Here is a 22,574-nt window from a genome sequence, read left to right on the forward strand (position 1 = left end):
TTTTGTCATGTTAAAATGATGCTGATGCACCTTATCGGAAAACCAAAGCTCGGCCTGGTGTTTGAACAACTGTGCTTTAAGTAAATTACGATCAAAAAGAAAAAGCCGTCTACACCCGTCACCTCCATTTCTAGCCCCTGAACTCTTTCTTCTTCCCTCCTTGAAATCTGGCTTCCAACGGATTCGACTGAGACCGTTCTCTGCAAAGGAACCAAGGATCACTTAATGGCCAAATCTCATGGTCTGTTCTCAGTTCTCAGCCTTCTCAGGTTCTCTGCTGAATGGCCGCTGCCCATCACCATTTCCTCCTGGGCCACTCTTCTCAGTCCCCTTTGTGACCTCATCTTCTACATCACACTCCCTAAATGTGGCTGCTCCCCCCAGACTTCTTTTTCCTCTGCTTCCTGGGCTCTCTTCTCCCTCTGTTCCCCCAGGTTCTCCTCTTTTCCTTCTACTCCCCTGGGTTCTCTTCTCTTTTCCCCCTGTTCCCTTGCGTTCTCTTCTTCCTCTGCACCCTCCTTCTTGGGCATCTCATCAGTTCCCATGGAGAACAATTCCCAGGTCTCCTTCATAACCTGGCCCCCTCTTCCTTTTCCAGGCTTCTTATGCCCCACACCCTAGACACCCTCTAAGATACAGTGACAATGGCTTCTCCATCTCATGGCTTCATTGAAGTGGGGATAATTTCATTCTTTGTCCTTATATGTTCAGTGCTTAGTACAAAGCGAGGTATACAGAAGGTGATTAATAAATGCTTTTTTTTTTTTGAGGGGTCCCAAAGGACAGACCAAGGGATGGTGGCAGAAAGTTGCAGGGAAGATTTAGGTTTGATGTCAAGAAAAACTTTATAACCCTTAGAGCTACCACAGTATAGAAGTGTATTTTTCAGCTCTGAAATTCCTTGTTGATTGGTACTTCATTTCACAGATTAGAAAACTAAGGCCTAAGGAGGGGAAAGCCTTTGTTCAAGATCACCCAAGAAGCAGCAGAAATGTCCTGACTCGAGCTCTGTTCTCACTGCGCTACACCGCCTTCAAGCGCCCCATGAAGGATATCTTTGTTGGATGAATGAATAAAAAAGCCAGAAAACAAGAGTGTGCACATGCGCCCCCTTCCCAGTCCTAAACAGTTTACAACCCCCTACATTTTTAGCAGCCTCTTTAAGGGCTTTATATCCCCATTTTACAGATTGGAGAATTAAGATTCAGAAGAGATTTAATTTATCCAAAGCCATACAATAAATAAAGTAGAGGGTATAACTTGCACCCAGGCCCTAGCATCTCTAAAATTTCATAATTGGAAGGATTTTTGGAGACTATTTAGTCCAGCCCCCCATTCCCTCCCCCCCTTTTTTTACAGATAAGGAAACTGAGGGGTGGGGAAGTGAAGCAAACAGAGATTAAGTGACTTGTCTGGATTGAAAAACTAGTAAGAAGAGAATTTGTGTGTCTAAGTCAGAGGTAAGATTTGACTCCAGGCCCAGAGGAGCAGGGCTAGACTGTGATAATTCTCTTGGGTCACACCTGGAGGCCATATGATCCCAAATCTGGAGCCAGAAGAAATCTCAGGGGTCATAGTGTCTCAGACTCCTCCCATTCATTTTACAGAAGAGGAAACTGAGGTGAGAGGGATTTAGACCAATTTACGGAGGGCTCCCTTTGTGCCAGGAACCGGCTCAAGGTCAGTCCAGATGTCCCGAGACGCCTTTCGGGTGGCCGCTGCGGCTGCCTGTCTGGATTAATTGTTCCTAGAACAGAACATATTCACCCCCGACACACTCTGACCAGACAACAGGAGCCCTTCAAAACCCAACAAAAACCAGCCACCCGAACCCAGAAACCTTCCAAAAATAGCCCTGCTTTAAAAAAAAATGTAAACACAGTGATGTTTCCCAGGGACAGGCTCTGTTCTCTCCGATCCTCAGCCCGGAGACAGCGGGACTCGGGATATGGAAAGGGGGGAGTGGCTCAGAGCCCCAAGAATGTGCCCCAGATGGGGACACGTAGCCTGGGGAAGGGAAGAGTTGGCAGGACCCGCCGGCTGTCTTCAAGAAGCGAAAGGGATGTCATGGGAAATAAGGATGATGAACAAGCGTTTGTGCACTGTCTTTAAGGTCCGCAAAGTGCTTTCCAGATATGACCCCGTTTGATCCTTACAAAAACCCTCTGAACTCCAATATCGAATAATTCCAGAATTCGACGTTTCTCAGATTCCATCATTATCCCCATTTTACAGCTGAGGAAACTGAGGCAGAAAAGAAGTATCTTGCTTTGGATCCCAAGCTAATAAATAATAATAATAAAATAATAAACGGAGAGATTTTGAACCTAAGTCTCCCAGACTCAGAGCTAAGAATGAGGAACGACGAATAGAAGGACAAAGAGATCCTTTTGGGCTCCATGTCAAGAAAAGCTTCAGTTCTGATCCAATCTTGATCCAATCAAAACCGTACTCACAAAGTGCCTACGGCCTAACAGTGATAACAACGGCTAAGCCTTCTATGGTGTCTTAGAATTATGGAAGTGCTTATTCAGGGTTTCCCAAAATCCCTTTTTTAGATGTGAAGATAAAGACTTGATTTGTGCCGTACTTATGCTATGTCGTGCGTGCTGAGGGATGGAGACAATCGGCGGATTATTTTACATCTTTGGGACTGAAGCCAGAAACCCAGTTATCTTTTTGAAAATCAAATCAGTATTTCCCAAACTACGTTTGCGATGGCAGTTTCTTTGTAATTTAAAGATGACTGTCCGAGGTTACAATGTACAATTAATAATAATTTTTTTAAAGGTATAAAGCTGTCAAAAACCTAAAAAACAAAACCAAAATGTCTCTTACAAATAGGAGATAATCAACAGAGGGAAGTGACTTGGCCAGAATCATATTGTCACAGGTAGGATTTGAACTTATCCCCTTGCACCAAGGGGTATTGGGTTTAAAAATACAAAGACAAGGGGCAGCGAGATGGTGCGGTGGAGAGCGCGCTGGTCCCGAAATCAGGAGGACCTGACCTGAGACACTTACTGGCTGCGTGACACTGGGCAAGTCACTTAACTCTGATTACCTTCAACATAAATCAAAAGACAAAGAAGGAACTCAAAGTCTACTGTGTATATGTGTGTATGAGCATAAGTTTTGGGGAAGCAGGAGTAGCAAGAGATGGGAGGGATGGATCATAGCACACACACAATCAACAGAAAGAACACTGGGATACAGAGGACTCGAGTTCAAATTCAGACTGCTACTTAGGTTATCTTATATGATCTTGAATCCCTTCAGCTCCTAGAGTGTTTCAATTTGCTTTTCTATAAAATGAGGGGAAATTAGACTCAGCCTCTGAGGTTCTTTCCGGCTCCTATCATCCTGTGTTCCCATGTCATTTATTATCCCGGGACCTCAGTTTCCTCATCTGTAAAATGGGGATAATAACAGCATTCACCTTGAAGGGTATGAGGATTAGGTGAGATAATATTTGAAAAGTAATAAATAATAATAATAAAAATAAAATAATAAACAAAGAAATTTTGAACCTAAGTGTCCCAGATTCAGAGCTAAGAATGAGGAACAACGAGTAGAAGGGCAAAGAGATCCATTTGGGCTCCATGTCAAGAAAAGCTAAGCCAGTACCTGGTATCTAGTAGGTGCTTAATAAATCTTCCCTTCTTTAGCCCCAGGATCTCTCTCCTGCAGAAGGCTCATATTATAAGGGATCTCGCTCATGTGATCATGGATATAAAGAGTGTTGAAAACCTTATCTCCCCCCACCCCCACCTCCCCACAGATGTGAACATGCAAGCAAACACGCAAACTTTCTCTCCGTCCATGGGCACAGTCTATTCCAGCCAGGGTCTGAGCATGAGGGCGACCGGCTGACTCCTGCAGGGCTTCAGACGGGACTTTTCTCTGCTCACAAACACTGGATTTCCAGCTTGACCCTTAGAAATGGGTTGAAATTCCAACGAGGTCAACTTAAAAATTAACTTTTTAGCCACGTTTCTCCTCTGTCCTCGGCCACAAGGGGAAGGGTGACGGCTCGCTGGCCAGGAAATTTGCTGAATTTGGGGATTCCTTTGGTTTTCCCTTTAAATGAGCCACATTGAGAAAGGCAGTTTTATTCAAATCCTCTCCCCTGCTAAAAAGTGCCAGGATTCGAGACTAGTTTTAAAGCGAAAAGCAGTAACTAACAAAAAGATGGCCCATTCACACCTATCTCATCCCCCCAAATGACAGACTTGAGCATCACGGAATTAAGGCTGCTACCCAGAAGGCAAAGAGACTCCTAAGAACATCTGGGAAAGGATGGGCAGGTCTTTGAGTCTTCTAATTTTAAAATATATATTTTATTATAAATTATTTCTAATTTATATAATAAACAAAATAAAATATTTATTATAAATTAAATTATAAAATGAAATAATTTTAAATTACATTAAATAGATGTATGTGTATATTTATATATACATATATACACATTATATCATTTCACACAATATTATATTATATATTAAATAAAAGAAAAAGAAAAATCCCAAACAACTAGCAGAGAACAGGTTCACGCAATCTCCAATTCTTTATTCCATAAAACCCCCAAGTCTTAGAAACCAAGAATTTAGAATTTTAGATAGTTCAGGAACAGGAGATCCTGAGAGTTTAGATATCTTAATGTCTTAGAAATATTAGAATCTCGAATCCTAATCTCCTCCCTTTCCCTTCCCCCTCTCAAACATATAATCCTAGAAACAAGGACTTAAGATGTCAGAAAACTAGATTCTAGATCATCCTAGTGTCTGGGAACTAAAGAAATGAAGGATCCTAGAATCTAGAATTGGAGACAGCTAGGTGGCGCAACAGATAGAGTATTAAGCCTGGAGATGGGAAAATCTGAATTCAAATCCAGCCTGAGATACTTACTATGTGGCCCCTGACACATAGCCAGGAAGTGTCTGAGGTAGGATTTGAACTTAGGTCCTCCCGATTTTAGGGCTGGTGCTTTATCCAAGACACAACCCTTCACTCTGTTTATCTCAATTTCCCTATCTATAAAATGAGCTGGAGAAGCAAATAACAAACCACTCCAAGTAACTTTGCCAAGAAAATCAAAGCTGGACACATCGAATTAAAACATGGCTGAACAACTAAACACAAGAAGAATCTAGAAGTGGTTGGTGCTTTGGAATCCTGGAATCTAGAATGATGATTACCTTGACACCAGAAACCTTATCATTTTAGAACCCTAGAAGTATAGAAACTCACAATCTAGAATTTTAGAACCTTTGACACACACACACGATACATAAATACCTCACTATCTTAATCCCAGAATCTAAATTTTGAGATAGTCCCCCAATCTAGAATTGTTGACACACATAGCAAAACCCAAAAAATCCTCTCACAAGCTAGAATCCTAAAAAGACAAAATCTCAACCTAGAATTTTAGCAGGATCTAATCTAGACTGTTTGACATAAAATCCTTTCCTATTATAGGATCCCAGAATCTAAATTTTTAGGTATTTCTCCAATCTAAAATTGTTAATCCCTCCAAAAAAAGCCCTCAAACTAACCACTCTAGAGTTCTAAAAGAACAGAATCTTATAACCTAGAATTTTAGCATTTTAGAACACATATACTTTACATATGAGTATTATGGCTACCAGGTGAAGTAGGTTCTATCTTGGAATCCTACAATCTAAATTATGAGATAGTCCACCAACCTAGAATTGACACAGAACATACACACATATCAAAAAAAAAAAAAAAATCCTCTCATCACCTGAATCTTGAAAAGACAGAATCTCAACTAAGAATTTCAGCAGGATCCAATCTAGAACCATTGACACAAAAAACTTTTCACTTTAGAATCCCAGAAGTATAGAATCCCAGAACTAGACTTTAGCAGTATACAATCTAGAATCTTTGATACAACCAAAAAACTCCCCATCTTAGGATCCCAGAATCTAACTTATTAGATATTCCTCCAATCTAGAATTGTTGACACGTACCCCAAAAAACAAACTCACTCCTCTAGAATCTTAAAAAGACAAAATCTTAGAACCAAGAATTTTAGGAGAATCCCCACCTCCATAAATAACTAGAATTATTAAAAAAAAAAAAAAAAACTCCACAAGGATTCAGATTCTTTAAATCCTGCAAACACGGAATCCTAGAATCTAGAATTCTAGACACCTAGAATCTGAGAAATAAACATCAGAGCCTGTGAATTTTGTTTTATTTCAAAATCTAAAACCTCCAGCCCCTAAAAATCTAAGAAACAAACTTATGAGTTTTGGAATCACAGAAAGAATCCTGGAATCTAGAACTATGGCCCCCTAGAACCTAAGAATCAAAGACCCAGGGTTTTGAATTCCAAGAAATAGTCTCTTGGATTGTAAAATGTTGAAAGCCTGGAAAAGACAAAATACGAGAAGAAAGGATCTTGTAACCTTAGAACTTCACGTCTTGGGAACACAGATGGTTAACCATGATCCTAAGAACATCAGTTCCTTAGGAGTCAGTTGGAAATTTCTAACATCACTCCAAACCCCGTGATCATTCAGGAGCCAGGAACAGGGTTTGAGGGGAGGGAGTAGGCGTGGGGAGGAACTCGCTGGAAATCCCCACCTGACTACTGTTCTTTTAACACTAGATGCTATAAATGACAACAATTCCCAGTTAGACTGATCGAATCCTTAAAATCTGTGCAAAAACAGGGGAGAGAAAGGACAAATCTCACAGTTCATAGGATCCGAGTTCAGATATCTATTAGCCCTGATATTGATTTTTTGTGTGATTTGGGGCGACAACAATAACAATGCTTTAAATCATTTTAATGATTAATAATTAAAATAATAACTCTTTACTGTTTCAAAAAACACTTTACATATGAGTATCATAGCAACCGGGTGAAGTGGGTTCTATAATCATCCCCATTTAATAGATGAGGAAACTGACTCGCTCAGGATCACTGGGAATCAAATTAATTTTCAACTGATTTCAAGACCAGGTCTTGGGCTGCCCCAAGTTGCTTCTCCATGTATTTCAGCTCCCTGGACCTCGGTAAAGCAAGAGGCTTCATCTCAAGGGTCCTTGAGATCCCGTCCAATTATAACTCATAATCTTTTTTTTTCGTCCAAGGCAATTGGGGTTAAGTGACTTGCCCAGGGTGACACAGCCAAGAAGTGTTAAGTATCTGAGGCCAAATTTGAACTCGGGCCCTCCTGACTTCAGGGCCGGTGCTCTATCCACTGCACCACCCAGCTGTCCCCTATAACTCACAATCTTAAGTCATGTATCCCTCTGGATCTTGGGGTCTTTATCTGTTAAATAAATGGATGCTTAGAAAGTCTCTTCTAGCTTTCAATCTAGGTTCCCAATTCCTCTGAAGAGCTCAAAATTTCATGGCACAAAAAAGGGGGGAATGTTGGAATGAGCGCCAGCCAGCGTTTTCTCCTCCCAAGTTCACCTTCTCCCGGAAGGGCCGAGCCCAGTCGGGGACCACCCTCCAGGGCCCCTCGGCTGACTCGATTTCCCGGCGTCCGGATTAAATCAGAACAACATTTCCCAGCGAATGCTGACGCTCCCCTGATGGGAAGGAAGCCGGAGGAAACGGGACCATCTGCTCCCCGACACCTGCGGGCAGTGTGGTTGCCAATCTCTTAAAAGGTAATTCAGGAGCAGGTAGCAATGCAGAGAAGGAAGAAAGGGGAGGGAGGAAAAGGAAGAAGCGAGGGAAATATTTTGCTCTACCAGCACTCAGGTGATATCGGGGCTGAGAGGCTCCTCAAACAGCAAGGGACTGAAGAAACTCCCTAAACTCTAAATTGTTCCACCAGAATCAATCATTCTAAATAATCCAATAATTGAGATAATTCGACCAGATTGGGGAAACGTTCCTTCACTTGTTTCTCAGGAGGCAGGTCAAGACCGCAGAACGGACCGTATTAAAGGAAGGATGGTGGCCAATGAGCAATGATTAAGCACCTTTTGTATACCGAGTTCTGGACTGAGAGCCTGGAATACTTCAGACATGAAATCAGGGTCCTCTGCCTTCCAAGGGCACTTTTTAATGGGAGAGGCAACATGTGACTTACATACACATAGCACGTAAATGGAAGGTGACTCAGTGGGAAGACAGGATGGTGGGAGCCAGATGAAGATGCTCTGAAGGTGCGATCAGCAAGAGCAGCTAGGGGGTAGCATAGTACACAGAGCGCCGGGCCGGAGTCGGGAAGACTCAGTCCTGAGTTCAAATCCAGACCCAGACACTTAGTAGCCGTGTGATCCTGGGCAGGTCACTTCACCCTGTTTGTCTCAATTTCCATTCATTCATGAAATGACTTGGCCAATGTCATTCAAGGGATAGAGTCTAGAACCGAAGTCCTAGACTGAAAATAGAGCGCCTCTGCCATGTTTCTTCCCTCATGAAGAACCCAAGCCTAGAAAGCTTAAGTGATGTGTTCAAAGTCACAGGGAGTAAGCGGCCTTGCTCCAGGAATCTGGGACGCCCGAGGAGGAAGGTTGGGAGGGGATGGTCCAGACGCCCTTTGTTTGGGGAGCTGAGGGAGGGAGCATGCTCCCCTTCCAAGCCTCAGTTTCCCTTTCTGAAAAATGAGGGGATTTCTAGCTCTAAGTTTTAAGTTCAGAGAACAAGCCGCCATTGTTTCATCTGTGAAATCAGAACTGATTGATGGCCATTTCTTCGGTTTTAGATCAAACTTGTTAGTGAAGAGAGGTCATTTCAAAGCAAAAAATAATGCTCTGAAATCGTGAGGAGGCCTTTAGTGGGTGGGTCGGTCAAGATGGCGGCTGAGCTCCTCTCCAGCTCCCAGTTCTGTGGAATTTGTGATGGGACAAAGATGTCTCCTGGGTATCACAAAGGGGGCAACTGAGGGGTCCCATCTCTGGCGAACTGCTGGGGCCATTAAGGGGAGACGCCAAGGCTCAACTCTAGAAGGGTTAGGACTGAGAATGTCAGAGCTGGGAGGGCCTTAGAACAGGAGATGTCAGAGCTGGAAGGGCCTTAGAACAGCGGATGTCAGAGCTGGAAGGGGGCTTAGAATAGGGGATGTCAGAGTTAGAAGGGGGCTTAGAACACGGGATGTCAGAGCTGGAAGGGCCTTAGAACAGGGGATGTCAGAGCTAGAAGGGGGCTTAGAACAGGGGATGTCAGAGCTGGAAGGGCCTTAAAACAGGGGATGTCAGAGCTAGAAGGGGGCTTAGAACAGGGGATGTCAGATTTAGGAAGGACTTTAGTTAAGAGAACATTAGAACTATAAGAAACTTTTTAAGCAGAATATCAGAGTTGGGAAGGCGAGGAGGGTTTTAGAAGCCATAGAGCCAGTCCCTCCCCTCGCTTTACAGATAAAGAAACGGAGACTCCTCCCTCACATAGAGAGTAAGTCAGTTTAGGCTGAAGAATCCACATTCTTAACAGAAGTCCTCATTCCCAATTCCTCTTCCTCTGGAAAGATCAGGAGATTCCCAAAGAGCTTTCTGCTGTTCTCTGCTCCACCCTCCACCCTCATTCCCACAGACTAAGTCATCCAGGAAGTGCCTCCAGCCAGCTCCACTGCGGTCCACTGCTGCCCTCCCTTGGAAAGCTCAGAGTCCCAGAAACTCCCCTTGTGACACCCTCCTGGAGCCTCCGGGGAGTGAAGGGGGGACAACCCCTGGGCCTCTCACTCTGAGAAATGCAGGCCCCCTCCCCCCCCCCCCCGGAAAACAGACTTGAAGGACGTCCTACGTCTCCCTGTTCAGGACCCTCAGAGATAATTTCCATGCAAAATGGACGACGAAGATGGTTTTTCCCCCATTTTCCTGAACATATTCATACACATACATGTGCACACACACATACGCGCACAGCACATACATGTACACTCACATACATGTTCACACACATGGACACACGCGCGCGCGGACCGCCTGCCTTGACCCCGTCAGTGCACACGGCTCCCTTCTCTGCACCGTCACCCTCCGAGCCCTCACCACCTTCATTCTGTGTGTAGAAATGCAGGTTCTAGATTTAGAGAAACGCAGCCCAGTCCAAATTCCAGCTGAGCTATTCCAACAGAGACTCTACCAATGACACCGGAGGTCGCTTCCCACGGGATCCTCCCAGCAGGAGACCACAGAACGCCGCCACCGCGGTCTCAGGCTGTTGGGCAGCATAGTGGGCAGACTGTTAAAAAAAACATGAGCTCAAAACTGGCCTCAGACACTTTTTAGCTGCGCAACCTCAGACAAGACACTCGAATGATAGCTGCCTCAGTTTCCCCAACTGTAAAATGGACATTATAATAGCTCCTACTTCAAAGGGCTGTCGTGAGGCCCAAATGAGATAATTTTTTTTATTCAAGCTTTTTATTTTCAAATATATGCATGGATCATTTTTCAACATTTACCGTTTTAAAACCCTGTGTTCCAATTTTTCCCCTTCTCCCACTCCCTTCCCTAGATAGCAAGTAATGCAATATATGTTAAACATGGTAAAAATATGTTAAGTCCAATATAGATATACATATTTATATAATGAGATAATATTTGTAAAAAATGCTGAACACAGTAGGCACTACATAAATGCTTATTCTCGTCTTTCCTTCCCAATATTATAGGATTCTAGACTTAGATGGGATTTTGTTGTTATTGTTCAGTTGTTCTCAGCTGCGTATGGCTCTTCCTAAATGCTTGGGTTTTATTTTCCCCCCTTTCTTTTTTTGCTGAGGCAATTGGGGTTAAGTGACTTGCCCAGGGTCACACAGCTAAGACGTGTTAAGTGTTTGAGACTAGATTTGAACTCAGGTCCTCCTGACTTCAGGGCTGGTGCTCTATCCACTGCACCACAGAGCTGTCCCTCACTTGGGGTTTTCTTGGCAGAGATATTAGAATGGTTTGCCGTTTCCTTCTCCAGTTCATTTTACAGATGAGGAAACTGAAGCACACAGAGTGAAATGACTTGCCTAGGGGCACACAGCTAGGAAGTGTCCAAGGCTCGATTTTAACTCAGGAAGATCCATCTTGATGTCTTGAAGCTGCATCTTCCCGAGTTTAGACACTCTATGTATCCAGCTGCTCTGGATTTGGGGGGGTCAGTTAGTCCAATCCTCTCTCCCCACTACATCTGGGGCCATCTCCAGTCTTTCTGCTCTATACCTGACCACTGGCCCCAGATGGTTCTGGAGGGAAAAGTGGGACAGGTGACCTGGCACAGTCCTCCCTCATTTAAATCCAATTCATTTGCATGTCACGGCAGCCCCGCCTGAAGGACAGACACCGATAGCCAGACATAAAGGTGCATCTAACAATTACTTCCTGTTGACTGATCTGTTTAGAGATCACCTGGTCCGGCTCTCACATTTTACAGATGGGGAAACTGAGACCCAGAAATGTATGACTGATTTGCAATTTCTCTTGCACATAGGGAGGAGGAGCGCTTCTGAGGCAGAAGGAGTCTGGGAGATCAACGAGCTCCCTCGTTTCACAGTTTAAGGAGCCGAGGCCCAGGGAGGAGATAGAGGACATCTTTCTGGCCTTCCTTCCCTGTACCACAAGGCCTCTCCAGCCCTTCTCTGGTTCCCAGGACATTGATCATAACAAAGCTTGAGGCCTTTAGAAAATAAACACCCGAACCACAGGGCAGCAGGTCTTTGCCCCAAAGAACATCTATTTGTGTGTATTAAGCAAACATGACAATTTGCTGTTTTCTGTTTTGATTTTACAAGGCAGGTGGAGCTGGGTTCTCCCAAACCCAGGAAAAGGTGAGGAGCCGGGAAATCGGATGGCCGTGTTAAGGGATTTTCCCTGGAAAGTGAGCACGGACGTCCCCGGAAGTCCTGGGACTGCGGACACATGGAAGGCAGGAGCATGGGGCGGGGAATGGTGCCATTTCACCACTTACCTGAGATTTAATTTTCGATCTTCATCGCTGCCGACCTCCTGAAAAGAAAGAAAGAGAGAGAGAACTAGTGAGAGAGGGAGAGAGACGGTCATCATAGGGGGCAGGTCCCCAACAATCCCTCGGTGATCAGGACAAAACTCTCAGGGGTTGCTACAGAGAAGGGTGAGAGGCAGCAAGATTCTGCAGAGGGCCAGACTCAGGGGGCAGAAAGATCTGGGCGCGAATCCTGTCAGGGGCTCCCCTGGCAAAGGAAGGGCCTTGAACCCTGACCTTTAAGGTCTCCTATGAGAATCTTCTGCCTGGCACTAAAGGCCTTCCCCACCTGGCGTCCTTCCCACACCCTTTTCTAGCCCTCTTCTAGTTTTCCCTCTCTTTACATGCTGCCACTGTGGAGGGACCCTCTCTTGGCCCTTCCATGCTCCGTACTAACAGGCCCTCCCCTAACACGGCGCCCTGGGCCCTCTCAAGGGCATCTTAACTACAACATCAGGCTGCAGAATGATGTTCTCCATTTTGTCTCCCTACCAAGCAAGTCATCTCCTTGAGTTTAGGAATCATGTTGTATCTGAACTCTTTCCCTCTTTAATGGCTAAATCAAAGGCTCCGTACAGCAGATGCTTAATCAGGTTTTGCATTTGTAAATTGTGCTAGAAGAGTGTCAGAATGGGCACTGATTGTATCTCCTCCCTTCCCAATGTCAAGCCTTGGACAAAGTAGTTCAATTGGACGTCATCTTCCAGTCTCAAATCACTGGTGTCCTATCATCCATCTGGCCCTGTCCAATGGCTCACCTTAAATTACAGCCTCAACAAGCCCAAACTCGATCCTTTTAATTCCACAAGCCATTGTCCTATATCTCTGTTCTCTTTCATTGCTAAATTCCTTGGAGAAGCCATCTACGTGTAGTGTCTCCTTTCCTCTCCCTCTCTCCAGTCTGGCTTCATTCAATTGAAACTACTCTCTGCAAAGTTGCCAATGAATTAATTCCCTTTAAAAACCCAAACACATTTATTATTTATAATTTTTAACATTCTTTTTCTTTTAATTTTGAGTTCCAAATTCTCTCCTTCCATGATATCAATTACACAAATGAGATGATGCAAAATATATTTTCATATTAGCAATGTGGCAAAAAACCAAGAAAAAGACAGAAAAAATAATGCTTCAGATCATGGTTTCTAACCATAAGTGCCCTTCAGGGTTGTCGTGGACCTTCTCCTCTCCCTTTATAGTTTACTTGGCAATTTCATCAGTTCTCATAGATTTTCATATCAACTTATCCAGTCCTAACTCCTCTCTTGATCTTACATTTCCAATCATCTATAAAACAACTTGAACCAGATATTCAAAAAATATCTGAAACTCAACAGAGCCAAAAGAGAATTCATTATCTTTCCCCCTAAACCCTCTCTCCCTTCCATCTTCCAGATTCCTAGTTCCCCAGACTTAGTTATCCTCACTATCTCTCCTTCATTTCCAAGCTGAAGTCAAGGTCTGTCAACTTCATCTGTGTAGCATCTCTCATCAATTGCACCTTTGCAACCTCTCTTGTGCATTTCACCTTTGTAGCATCTCTAATCAATTTCAGCTATGCAGCATCTCTTATCCTTTTCACTTTTACACCATCTCTGGTTGATTTCACCACTGAATCATCTCTTGTCCATTTCACCTTTGTAGCATCTCTAATCAATCTCATCTATGCAGCATCTCTTGTCCTTTTCACCTTTACACCATCTCTGGTTGATTTCACCATTGGATCATCTCTTGTCCATTTCTCTACAGCATCTCTTGTGCATTTCACCTGGTGGATTTCATTTCACTCAAACATGCTCCCTTCTCACTTCTGGTACTGCTATTACTTTGGTACAGGCTCTCATCATCTCATACCTGGCTTGTTGCAATCGCTATTTACCTCAAGTCTCTCTCTCCACCCCAATCTCTCCTCTTTTCAGCCACAAAAGGGATTTTCTTAAAGCCAGGACTAATCCTGTCACCTCCTATTCAATAAACTCCAGTGTCTTCCCTATCACCTCCAGGAGCAAATACAAAATGTCATTTGACATTCAAAGCCTTAAAAAACCCAACCCTCCCCCACCTTTCCAATCTTCTTACACCCTACTCTTTGATACAGTAACACTGGCCTCCTAACTGTTTCTTCTACCAGATATTCCATGTCCAGAGTGGGATTGTTTTTACTCTCTCCTGTGCCTGGAATTCTCTCCCTCCTTATCCACATCTTGACTTCTAGTCCCAGGTAAATTCCTAACTTCTACAGGAAGTCTTTCCGGACCCCTCTTAATCTTAACGCCTTCCTTCTGTGGATTATCCCCAATATATCCTCTTGACAGCTTGTTTGTACATAACTGCCTACACACTGTCTTTGCCATTAGATTGTGAACGTCTTGGAGACAGGGACTGTCTTACTTTTCTTTGTGTTCCCAGCATGTAGCACAGGGCCTGTTACACAGTAGACATTTAATGCTTATTGACTAAATAAATCCCACCATCTGCTTCCTTTTCGTGGAAAGACAATGGACCTGAAGGAAGTTATAAACTTTCCCAACTGGGTCCATTACAAATCGATGCTATCTAATCTAACCCAGTTGCCGCTTTTCTGTAAATATTTGAAAGGTTATCTCACATAAGAGAGAATAGACTTGTTATTAAGTCCAGAAGACAGTAATAGGAATAATAACTAGTATTCATATAGTGTTTAAGGTTTACAAAGCGCTTTACAAATGTGACCTCATTTTAACCTCACTTTTGACGTCGGTGCTGTTATTATACTTACGGAATAAATGCTCTAGTCAGAAAGATGTGGAATCCAATTCCCTCAATTTACAGAGGAGAGAACAAAAACCCGAAGAGCAAAGTGTCTTCAAAACGCTTTGTAAGCCAAAGAGGGGTCTTAGGAGCCTGGTTTTAGGACCTTAGGGGGCCAGTTCATCCAACTTCCTCATTCTATAGAAATTGAGGCCAGCAGTGAGCTTTCACAAGGAGTAAGACTGACTTATTCATGCCTTTGGGTCACCAGCACCTACCATGGGGCTATGGCATAAGAGCTGCTTAATACATGCTTGTTTTTATCATATAGGCTTTCTTGAAATGGAAATTTAATACTTTATATTTTGAAACCTCTTATATTTTGTTATGCACATGGCAATGTTTCCTTTTCAATTTTGTATTTATGTTCTAAATAATTTTTAAAAAAAATGCTTGCTCATTGATTTGACTGATACATGAACAGAAGCTTCACTATCACGGCTTTATCGATAAAAAAGGGAAAAGGACCCACATGTATAAAAATGTTCATAGCAACACTTTTTTTTAGTGGCAAGGAACTGGAAATTGAGTGGATGCCCATCAGTTGGAGAACGGGTGAATACATTATGGTATATTATTATTATTGCAGCAGGATGATTTCAGAAAGGCCTGGAGAGATTGATCCTATGTGAAGTGAGTAAAACCAAGAGAACACTGTATACGGCAACAAGATTATGTGATGATCAACTCTGATGGATGTGGCTCTTTTCAACGATGAGGTGATTCAGGGCAGTTCTAATGAGCTTGTGATGAGGAGAGCCCTCTGCATCCAGAGACTGAATGTGAAATTCATTTTTACCATTTTTGTTATCATTTGCTTGCTTTTTTTCCTTTCTCATTTTTTTCCCCCTTTTGATCTGATTTTTCTTGTGCAGCGTGATCATTGTGGAAATATGTATAGAAAAATCGCACATGTCTGATATATATTGATCACTTACTATCTAGGGGAATGGGGAAGGGAGGAAGAAAAATTTGGAACACAAAAATGTGCAGGATACTGAAAACTATCTGCACATATTTTAAAAATAAAAAAGCTATTATTTAAGAAAAAATGGAAAAAAAAATGATAAAAGGTGATGATCAGTTAGTTACTCCTGGAATCAAAAAAGAAATGAATCTTCTTTCACAAAATCTCAGAATAGGGAACCAGCCCAGTTTACACATATTTGACTCTAAACCTTCTGTACAACATCTCTAACAAATGGTCATTCAGCCTCTCCCCGCAGATCTCCGATGAGGACTTGTCTACCATCTCTTGAGGCAATCCATGACCCTTTGAGACAGCTCTGGTTGAGAAGATTTTGCCCACAACAAGTTGAAACTGGCCTCTTTGTAATGTCTAACCACTAGCGAGTCACATGATGTAGTGGAGCTGGAGTCAGTGAGACCCTTCAAATTCTGCCTCGAGCATTTTCTGATTGTGGGATTCTGGGCAAGCCCAGTAGCTTCTTTTTAAACTTTGAACAAGTCCCTCCTCACTCTTGACCTAAAAAGGTCCTGCCAAGCTCTAGAGCGGGCTCCCTAAGACTCCCCTATGCCTTACAAAGTACTTTCAAGAGACTTTGCTCCTCAGGCTATTGTTCTCTCCTCTGTAAACTGAGGGAGTTGGGCTCCATGTCTTTCTGACCACAGCACTGTATGATGAAAGAATGAAGAGCTACAAGAGGCACCTGAGATTATCCAGTCTAGCTGGATCAGTTTGCAGGAGTAAATTAAGTCAGTCAACAAACATTTATTAAGCAATTACTGCATACTGTGTTAAGTGCTGGGTTTGGTCAATGTCCTACAGGCATTCAGGTGCAGAACCAAGAGGGGAACCCAGAATTCCAGATTCCAAACCAGGCATTTCCCATAACAGGTTCTAAGGTCCTTTCCATAAGGTTAAAAGGTTTATGACTTCTACAACTATCTCTTTTGATCCTCACAGCGATCCATTCAATAACACAGAAAAGATACAATCAACCCCATTTTACAGTTGAGCACACTGAGGCAAGAAGGAAAGTCACTTGGGCAGAGTAACAGCTAAAGAGCGGTGAAGCTGGAACTTGAATCCAGGGCTTGTGGATTGCAAGTCCAAAGTTCCTTCACTTGAAAACACAACCACCCAGAGATGGGATAGATGCATATACTGTCAGACTGAGTCGGTCCATTTCCTAGTTTGGCAGAATTGTGTGCTGGAGTTCTTAAGTGCAGTCTGTCTGTTTATCTGTCTCTGTGTCTTTCTTTTCCTCCCCCCATCCCTGCCTGTCTTTGTTCTCTGTCTCTCTCTCCCCTCTCTGTCTTTCTCTCCTTTCCCCACCCCCATCCCTATCTGTCTTTGTTCTCTCTGTCTCTCTCTGGCTGTTTCTCCCTCTTCTGTCTCCATTTCCCTCCCTCCTTCTTCTCTCCCTTTGTCCCTGTTTTCTCCTTCATTCTCCTCACTCCCCCCCTTTCTTTCTCTTCTCTCCCTCTTTTTCTCCCTTCCCCCTCCTCTTCTCTTTCTCTTCCCTTTGTACTCCTCGTCATAAGCAAACGGCTCTCTGAAGAGGGCAGGTGAGGCGATATATTTAGAAAGATGATATAAAAATGAAACCAGAAAAAAAATTAAAGGAAAAAGATGCTCTCCTTTCCTATCCTGGTCTTTAAGAGGGACACAATGAGGGTTCTAGAGCCAGGCTGCCTGAAAGGAGAGAGTACATCTAAAAATACTTTGCCAACCTTAAAAACAACAGGAATGCTGGTTATCATTATTACCATCTGAGGGCAATAACAATCAATTTATCAAAACAAGCATTTATTAAGTGACTTATGTAACAGGCCCTGTGCTAATGCTGGGTGTATCCAGGGGATGGCGAAAGCTACTTCCTGCCTTCAGGGAGCTCACCCACTAATGGGGAAGACAAAGTACAAACAGCTACAGGCCAGAGAACCGGGGAGAAATGTCAGAAAGAAGGGCAAGTCCCCTTCCTCGGTGCATTTAAATTCACAAAGCCCTTCGGTCCCCACAGTCCAGTCTGAGGTAGCCCAAAGATTAGCCCTTTCTGATTTTCCACATGAAGAAACCGAAGCACAAGGGGACTGACTTGCTCATGATCACACGTGTGGTAAAAAGTAGGGCTGAGCCATAAATTCGAGTCATAAGAAGGCAAGCACATGGATCTAGAACTGGAAGGAAACCTTAGAGAGCTCTCAAAACCAATCCTGTCATTTTACAGATGAGGAAACTGAGGCAGAGAGGGAGAAGAGACTCACCAAGCAAGTGGTTTGAATCTTGATAAGAACAGATTGAAATTCTAGTCCTTTGACTCCAAACCTAAGGCTTTTTTTTCCATCCAACACCCACCCCCCCAAAAAAAATAAACAACTTTTAAAATTGCCTTGAAAATCACCAAGATGTGAACTATGAAATATTGTAGCTGGTTGGTTTATTTATATAAAACCAGAGCAGGAATATTTAATATGCCTTAAAGGACTTCGGAAAGGTCAGGAGTTATTGCTTCTTGGAGCCTGAAGTTATTTTTCTTCATTTTTCCCCTTGTACATAGAAAACCGGAAAGAAAAAAAATCCCCAACGGCTCAGCCCGCTGGGGCTTGGCAGATCCCATCCGTCACACAGAGCTGCCCATTGAGAGGGGAAAGAGAAACCTGGAAAGCAGCGATGGCTGGGAGAGATGGGAGGCTGAGCCGAGAGGGCAGCTGGCCACGGGCACCGCTGTGACAGAGGAACAGGACACCCGGCCGGGGAGCCAGCTGCGGACTTCTTTCCAAGGGAGAGAGCTGGGAGACCCGGCCCAGGCTTGGCGCCTACTGCCCGGCCTGCCACACCCGGAGAAATGGGGAAACCTTGTCCGACAGAGAGGTAGACTCGGGAACACGAAAACCCTGCCGTTTGTTGACCTGCGGGACGCTGGGAAAATCCTTTAGCCTCTGTGGGCCTCGGAGAAATGATAGGGTTGGGCAGGCCTGGTCCAAACTCTTTTTGGCTCTAAAACAGGATTCTCTGATTAGCACAGGGCTTGACACATAGCAGGCGCTTAATAAACTGAATTGAACTGATCTCATTTTGAGCCTCAGTTTATTCCTCTGTAAGATATAGATATGGTACAGGAGGAAAGACCACTGGATTTGAAGTCAAGGGACTGGGTTAGAATTCTGAATCCATTATGTCTGGTCTATGAGGCCTTAAGTGACTTAACCCCCAACCCTGTGAGCCTCAGTCTCCCCCACTGTAAAATAAGGGAGTTGGACTGGGTCCTTTCTAAGGTTCCTTGTCATGGAATAAATTTCCCTTACAATTGTGTGATTCCAATGAATAACTTACTATAATAAGTGTCTGTGTCTAATTGTAGAAATTCTCATTAAGAATTGAGCTCAGTTCAAACTTGCCCCCTCCACCCTGGTCTCTGTTATTGCCCAGATCTCTACTTTACCTTTTTTCTTCTATCCCCAGTACTTAGCCCAGTGCCTGTCACATAGTAGGTACTTTAAATGCTCTTGAATGCTTTCCTCAATGTAAGGTACCTCCAGTGGGAAAACACCCTCAACCAAGAGCAGATCAGCTCCTATTCCGGCCCCCTGGGAAAGAGATGACCCCAGTTCTTCTGGAGTTGTTCAGCTTCTGTCCAATCACTTGGTGCTGTCTCAAATCCAGCCCTAGGCAGAGGACAGCACCCAGGCCTTGTCTCTGTCCTCCATGCCCTGAGCTGCTGATGTCACCCATTTACTCACAACTGAGAGAGAGAGAGAGAGAGAGAGAGAGAGAGACAGAGACAGAGAGACAGAGAGACAGAGACAGAAGAAGGAAGGAGAGAGAAGTAAAGGGGAGAGGGGAGGGAGGGGAAAGGAGAAAGAGGGAGAGAGACAGAGAGAGGGGAAAAGGCAACAGGGAGGGAAGGAGGGGGAGAGAGAGAAAGAGAGGGAGAAAGAAGGGGGGAGAGACAAAGAAAGAGGGAGAAAGGAGAGAGAAACAGAGAGAGAGGAAGACAGAAAGAGGGAGAGAAGGAAGGTGTGTGTGTGTGTGTGAGAAAGAGAGAGAGAGAGAGAGAGAGAAGGAATAGGGAGACAAAAAGAATAGAGAGACAGAAAGAGAAATGGGGAAAGAGGGAGAGAGATAGAGAGAGACAGACACATATACACACAAAGACATCTATATAAAAGAGAGACAGAGACAAAGAGAAAGAGATAGAGAGACAGAGAAAAAGAAAGAGAGATAGAGAAATAAAGAGGGGGTTAGACAGAGAGAAAGAGAGACAGAGGGGGAAGAAAGGAGAGGGAGAGAGTTGGAGATGCTGCCAAGAAGGCTCTGAGGCCTGAGTCTGCTCTGTCTCACCCCAGAAAGCAGCTGCATTTCAGAGCAGCATGAAGTCAGCTTTGTGAGGAGATGGTGATTTGTGTCAGTGGTTAGGGCCCTTTGAGGTCCCTGGGGGAAAACACCAAGAGATCACGGCAGGACCTTGTTCAGGGTGAAATGCCGGGATCGTTCGTGGTCTGAGCTGGAGGGGCTTAGAACAGGGACTGTCAGAGCCTTGAGGAGCGGTGGTCTGACCTTGCCCGCCTCAGAAGGCGATTCCCAAAGGCCTCCCGTGGGCCGCACGAGTTCACTGCAGGAGAAGCCCGAAGCCCAGTGCCCGGCGCCCGCGGCCAGCTCTCCTTCCCCTCGTGTGCTCAGAACAACATCCTCTTGACCAAAGAAGGGATCAAGTATCCCCTTTCCTTTCCTCAAACAGCACCTGCTTTGGTGCCTTTAATCATTCTACAAACACTCAGGGGAAGTTAATGGCTCTTGAGGGAAGGGACGACGTGCAAAGACTGGATAAAGCCCCATCTTCTCCCTTCCAGGAGATGACAGTCTACCCCCAGGGATCGCCCCAGAAGAGATTCTGATAAATAGCCTAGAGCTGAGGGCATTCACTCCATTTAATAACAGTCATCTTTCACTTGAGTCTGGGGTCCCCATCCTCTCTCTAGGAGCCGAGGGTCCCCCATCTTCTTTCTGAGAGCTGGAAATCTCCCATATTCTCTCTAGGAGTCGGGGATCCCCATCCTCTCTCTGAGAGCTGGAGATCCCCCATAGTCTCTGGAGCTGGGGTGCCCATTTTCTCTCCAGGTCCCATTTTCTTTCCAGGAGTCGGGGGTCCCCATCCTCTCTCTAGTAGCCAGAGGCAGCCCATCTTCTCTGAGGCCTGTTGTTTCATCAGAATTCTGATCCAAACAGTAGGAAAGTAAGCAAATTATACCTTCTTTACGGGGCCCGCTGTTGGTACTGCCAACAATAACTTTAACCACGACGGGCCCAGAGACCTGGTCACAGGGGAGGTCCCCCTCCCAGCCTCAAAGAACCTGCTGGAGGTGCTGCTAAAGCTGGTCCTTCTCCTACGACTCAAGATCTGCAGTTTTGTTTTTTCAGGGAGAGGACTTTATTAAATGAGTGGACAAAAGGGGGAGGGAGGAGGGACGCAGTCACTCCATGTCCGTGGCAACGGCGATCAAGGCTCTGCTCCCTGGGCGGAAAGGACAAGGTCTGGAGTTCTGACAGTTGAGAAAAGTGAGGTCCTAACAGCTTAAGTGACTTGCCCAGAATTATACGGGTACTTAGGAGGTAAAGCTGGGATTTGAACTCATGTCCTTGACTTGATGTACAGGCTCCACCCACTCCTCCTCCCTATCACTTCCTTTAGAGGTCCCAGGGTTGAGCCCTAGGCTCTTCTGACAGAGAATAACCATAATTAATTATAATTAGTTGACATTTACAAGGGCTTTACACACATCCTGTCACACCGACCTGGAGGAGCTGGGTTTAGATATCAACTCTGACCCAGACTGACAGTGTGAGCCTGGGCTCAAAACTACCAAATGACTCTGTGGAGGGGAAGGAATAAGCACAGGTAGAGGGACTTTCCTTATTTGGGAGTTTCTTGCGAACTCCCAGGTCCAGTCTCACAGCAATTCCAAGCAGCAGGGTGATTATTGTGCCCATTTTAGAGATGAGGAAATGAATCTCAGAGGTTATTTGAGTTTGGATTTGAACCCAAGAAATTTGGGCTACAGCCCAAGAAAGCAGAGCTGGAAGCCAGGAGACTGAGGTAGGCCATTCAAATGCACATTCACCACAACCTGAGGCAACATTTCCCTTCTGTCTCCTTCTAGTCTCCCCCAAGCAGGAGGCCTCCAGAAGTTACTAAGCAATTTCCTAGCCTAGCAAGGTTTTCTATTAGGCTCCCCGACCTCCTGGGGCCGGTAGGTTCCTTATACTCTTCCCCAGACCGGGAAGGTCTCTAGGCGGAGCCCTCTGCTGAGGGCAGCCTGGGCCGGGGGAGAGTGGAGACTTGGGGGAGATGATAAGGAGCCCCGGGCTCTTTCCTGGCCACTGCAAGCAAGAAAGAAGGGGCAAAGAAAGACAGCCAGATTCATCTCTCTCTGTCTGTCTCTGTCTCTCTATCTCACACACACACAAAGGCAGAGAGACCTGGAGACTCTCGTATATATGGAAACACAGGTAGAGATTCAAAAGTCAATTACCCAGAATGACCCAGTCACACAAACACAACCAGAGAGCTCAGACACAGAGAGCAGGAGAAACCCATCTACAGACTTGAAGGGAGACCCAGAGTAATCTAGAAAAACACAGGGCAATCAGAGAGATTCAAAAAGAAATCTAGAGTGACCCAGAGACACCCAGAGATCCCAGGGAGAAAAAGGCAGAAAGAGATCCAGAAATAGAGACTTTTAAGAGATCCAGCAGGGAAGTGAGGGCCCCAGACGCACACTCTACACAGACCCGATCCAGAAAGGCCGGACTAGGAGACATTCAGAGGCATTCAGGCAAACAGAGATTCAGGAAATGACCCCGAGAGACCAGGAGAAAGACCCGGAGGGAAGC

At 44.7% G+C, this 22,574-nt stretch overlaps 1 protein-coding gene across 1 annotated transcript in view; it reads right to left on the minus strand.

The window, feature by feature from the left end:
• The window catches only part of SSH1 (slingshot protein phosphatase 1), a 94,399-nt gene that overhangs the window by 71,243 nt on the left and 582 nt on the right, over window positions 1–22,574 (minus strand). The window contains exon 2 of the mRNA XM_051972975.1: window positions 11,894–11,931. Within this exon, the coding sequence (XP_051828935.1) occupies window positions 11,894–11,931 (38 nt within the window). The remainder of the gene's footprint in view (window positions 1–11,893; window positions 11,932–22,574) is intronic.

This window comes from Antechinus flavipes, chromosome 1 (assembly GCF_016432865.1).
Source record: "Antechinus flavipes isolate AdamAnt ecotype Samford, QLD, Australia chromosome 1, AdamAnt_v2, whole genome shotgun sequence".
Taxonomy (NCBI): Eukaryota; Metazoa; Chordata; class Mammalia; order Dasyuromorphia; family Dasyuridae; genus Antechinus; species Antechinus flavipes.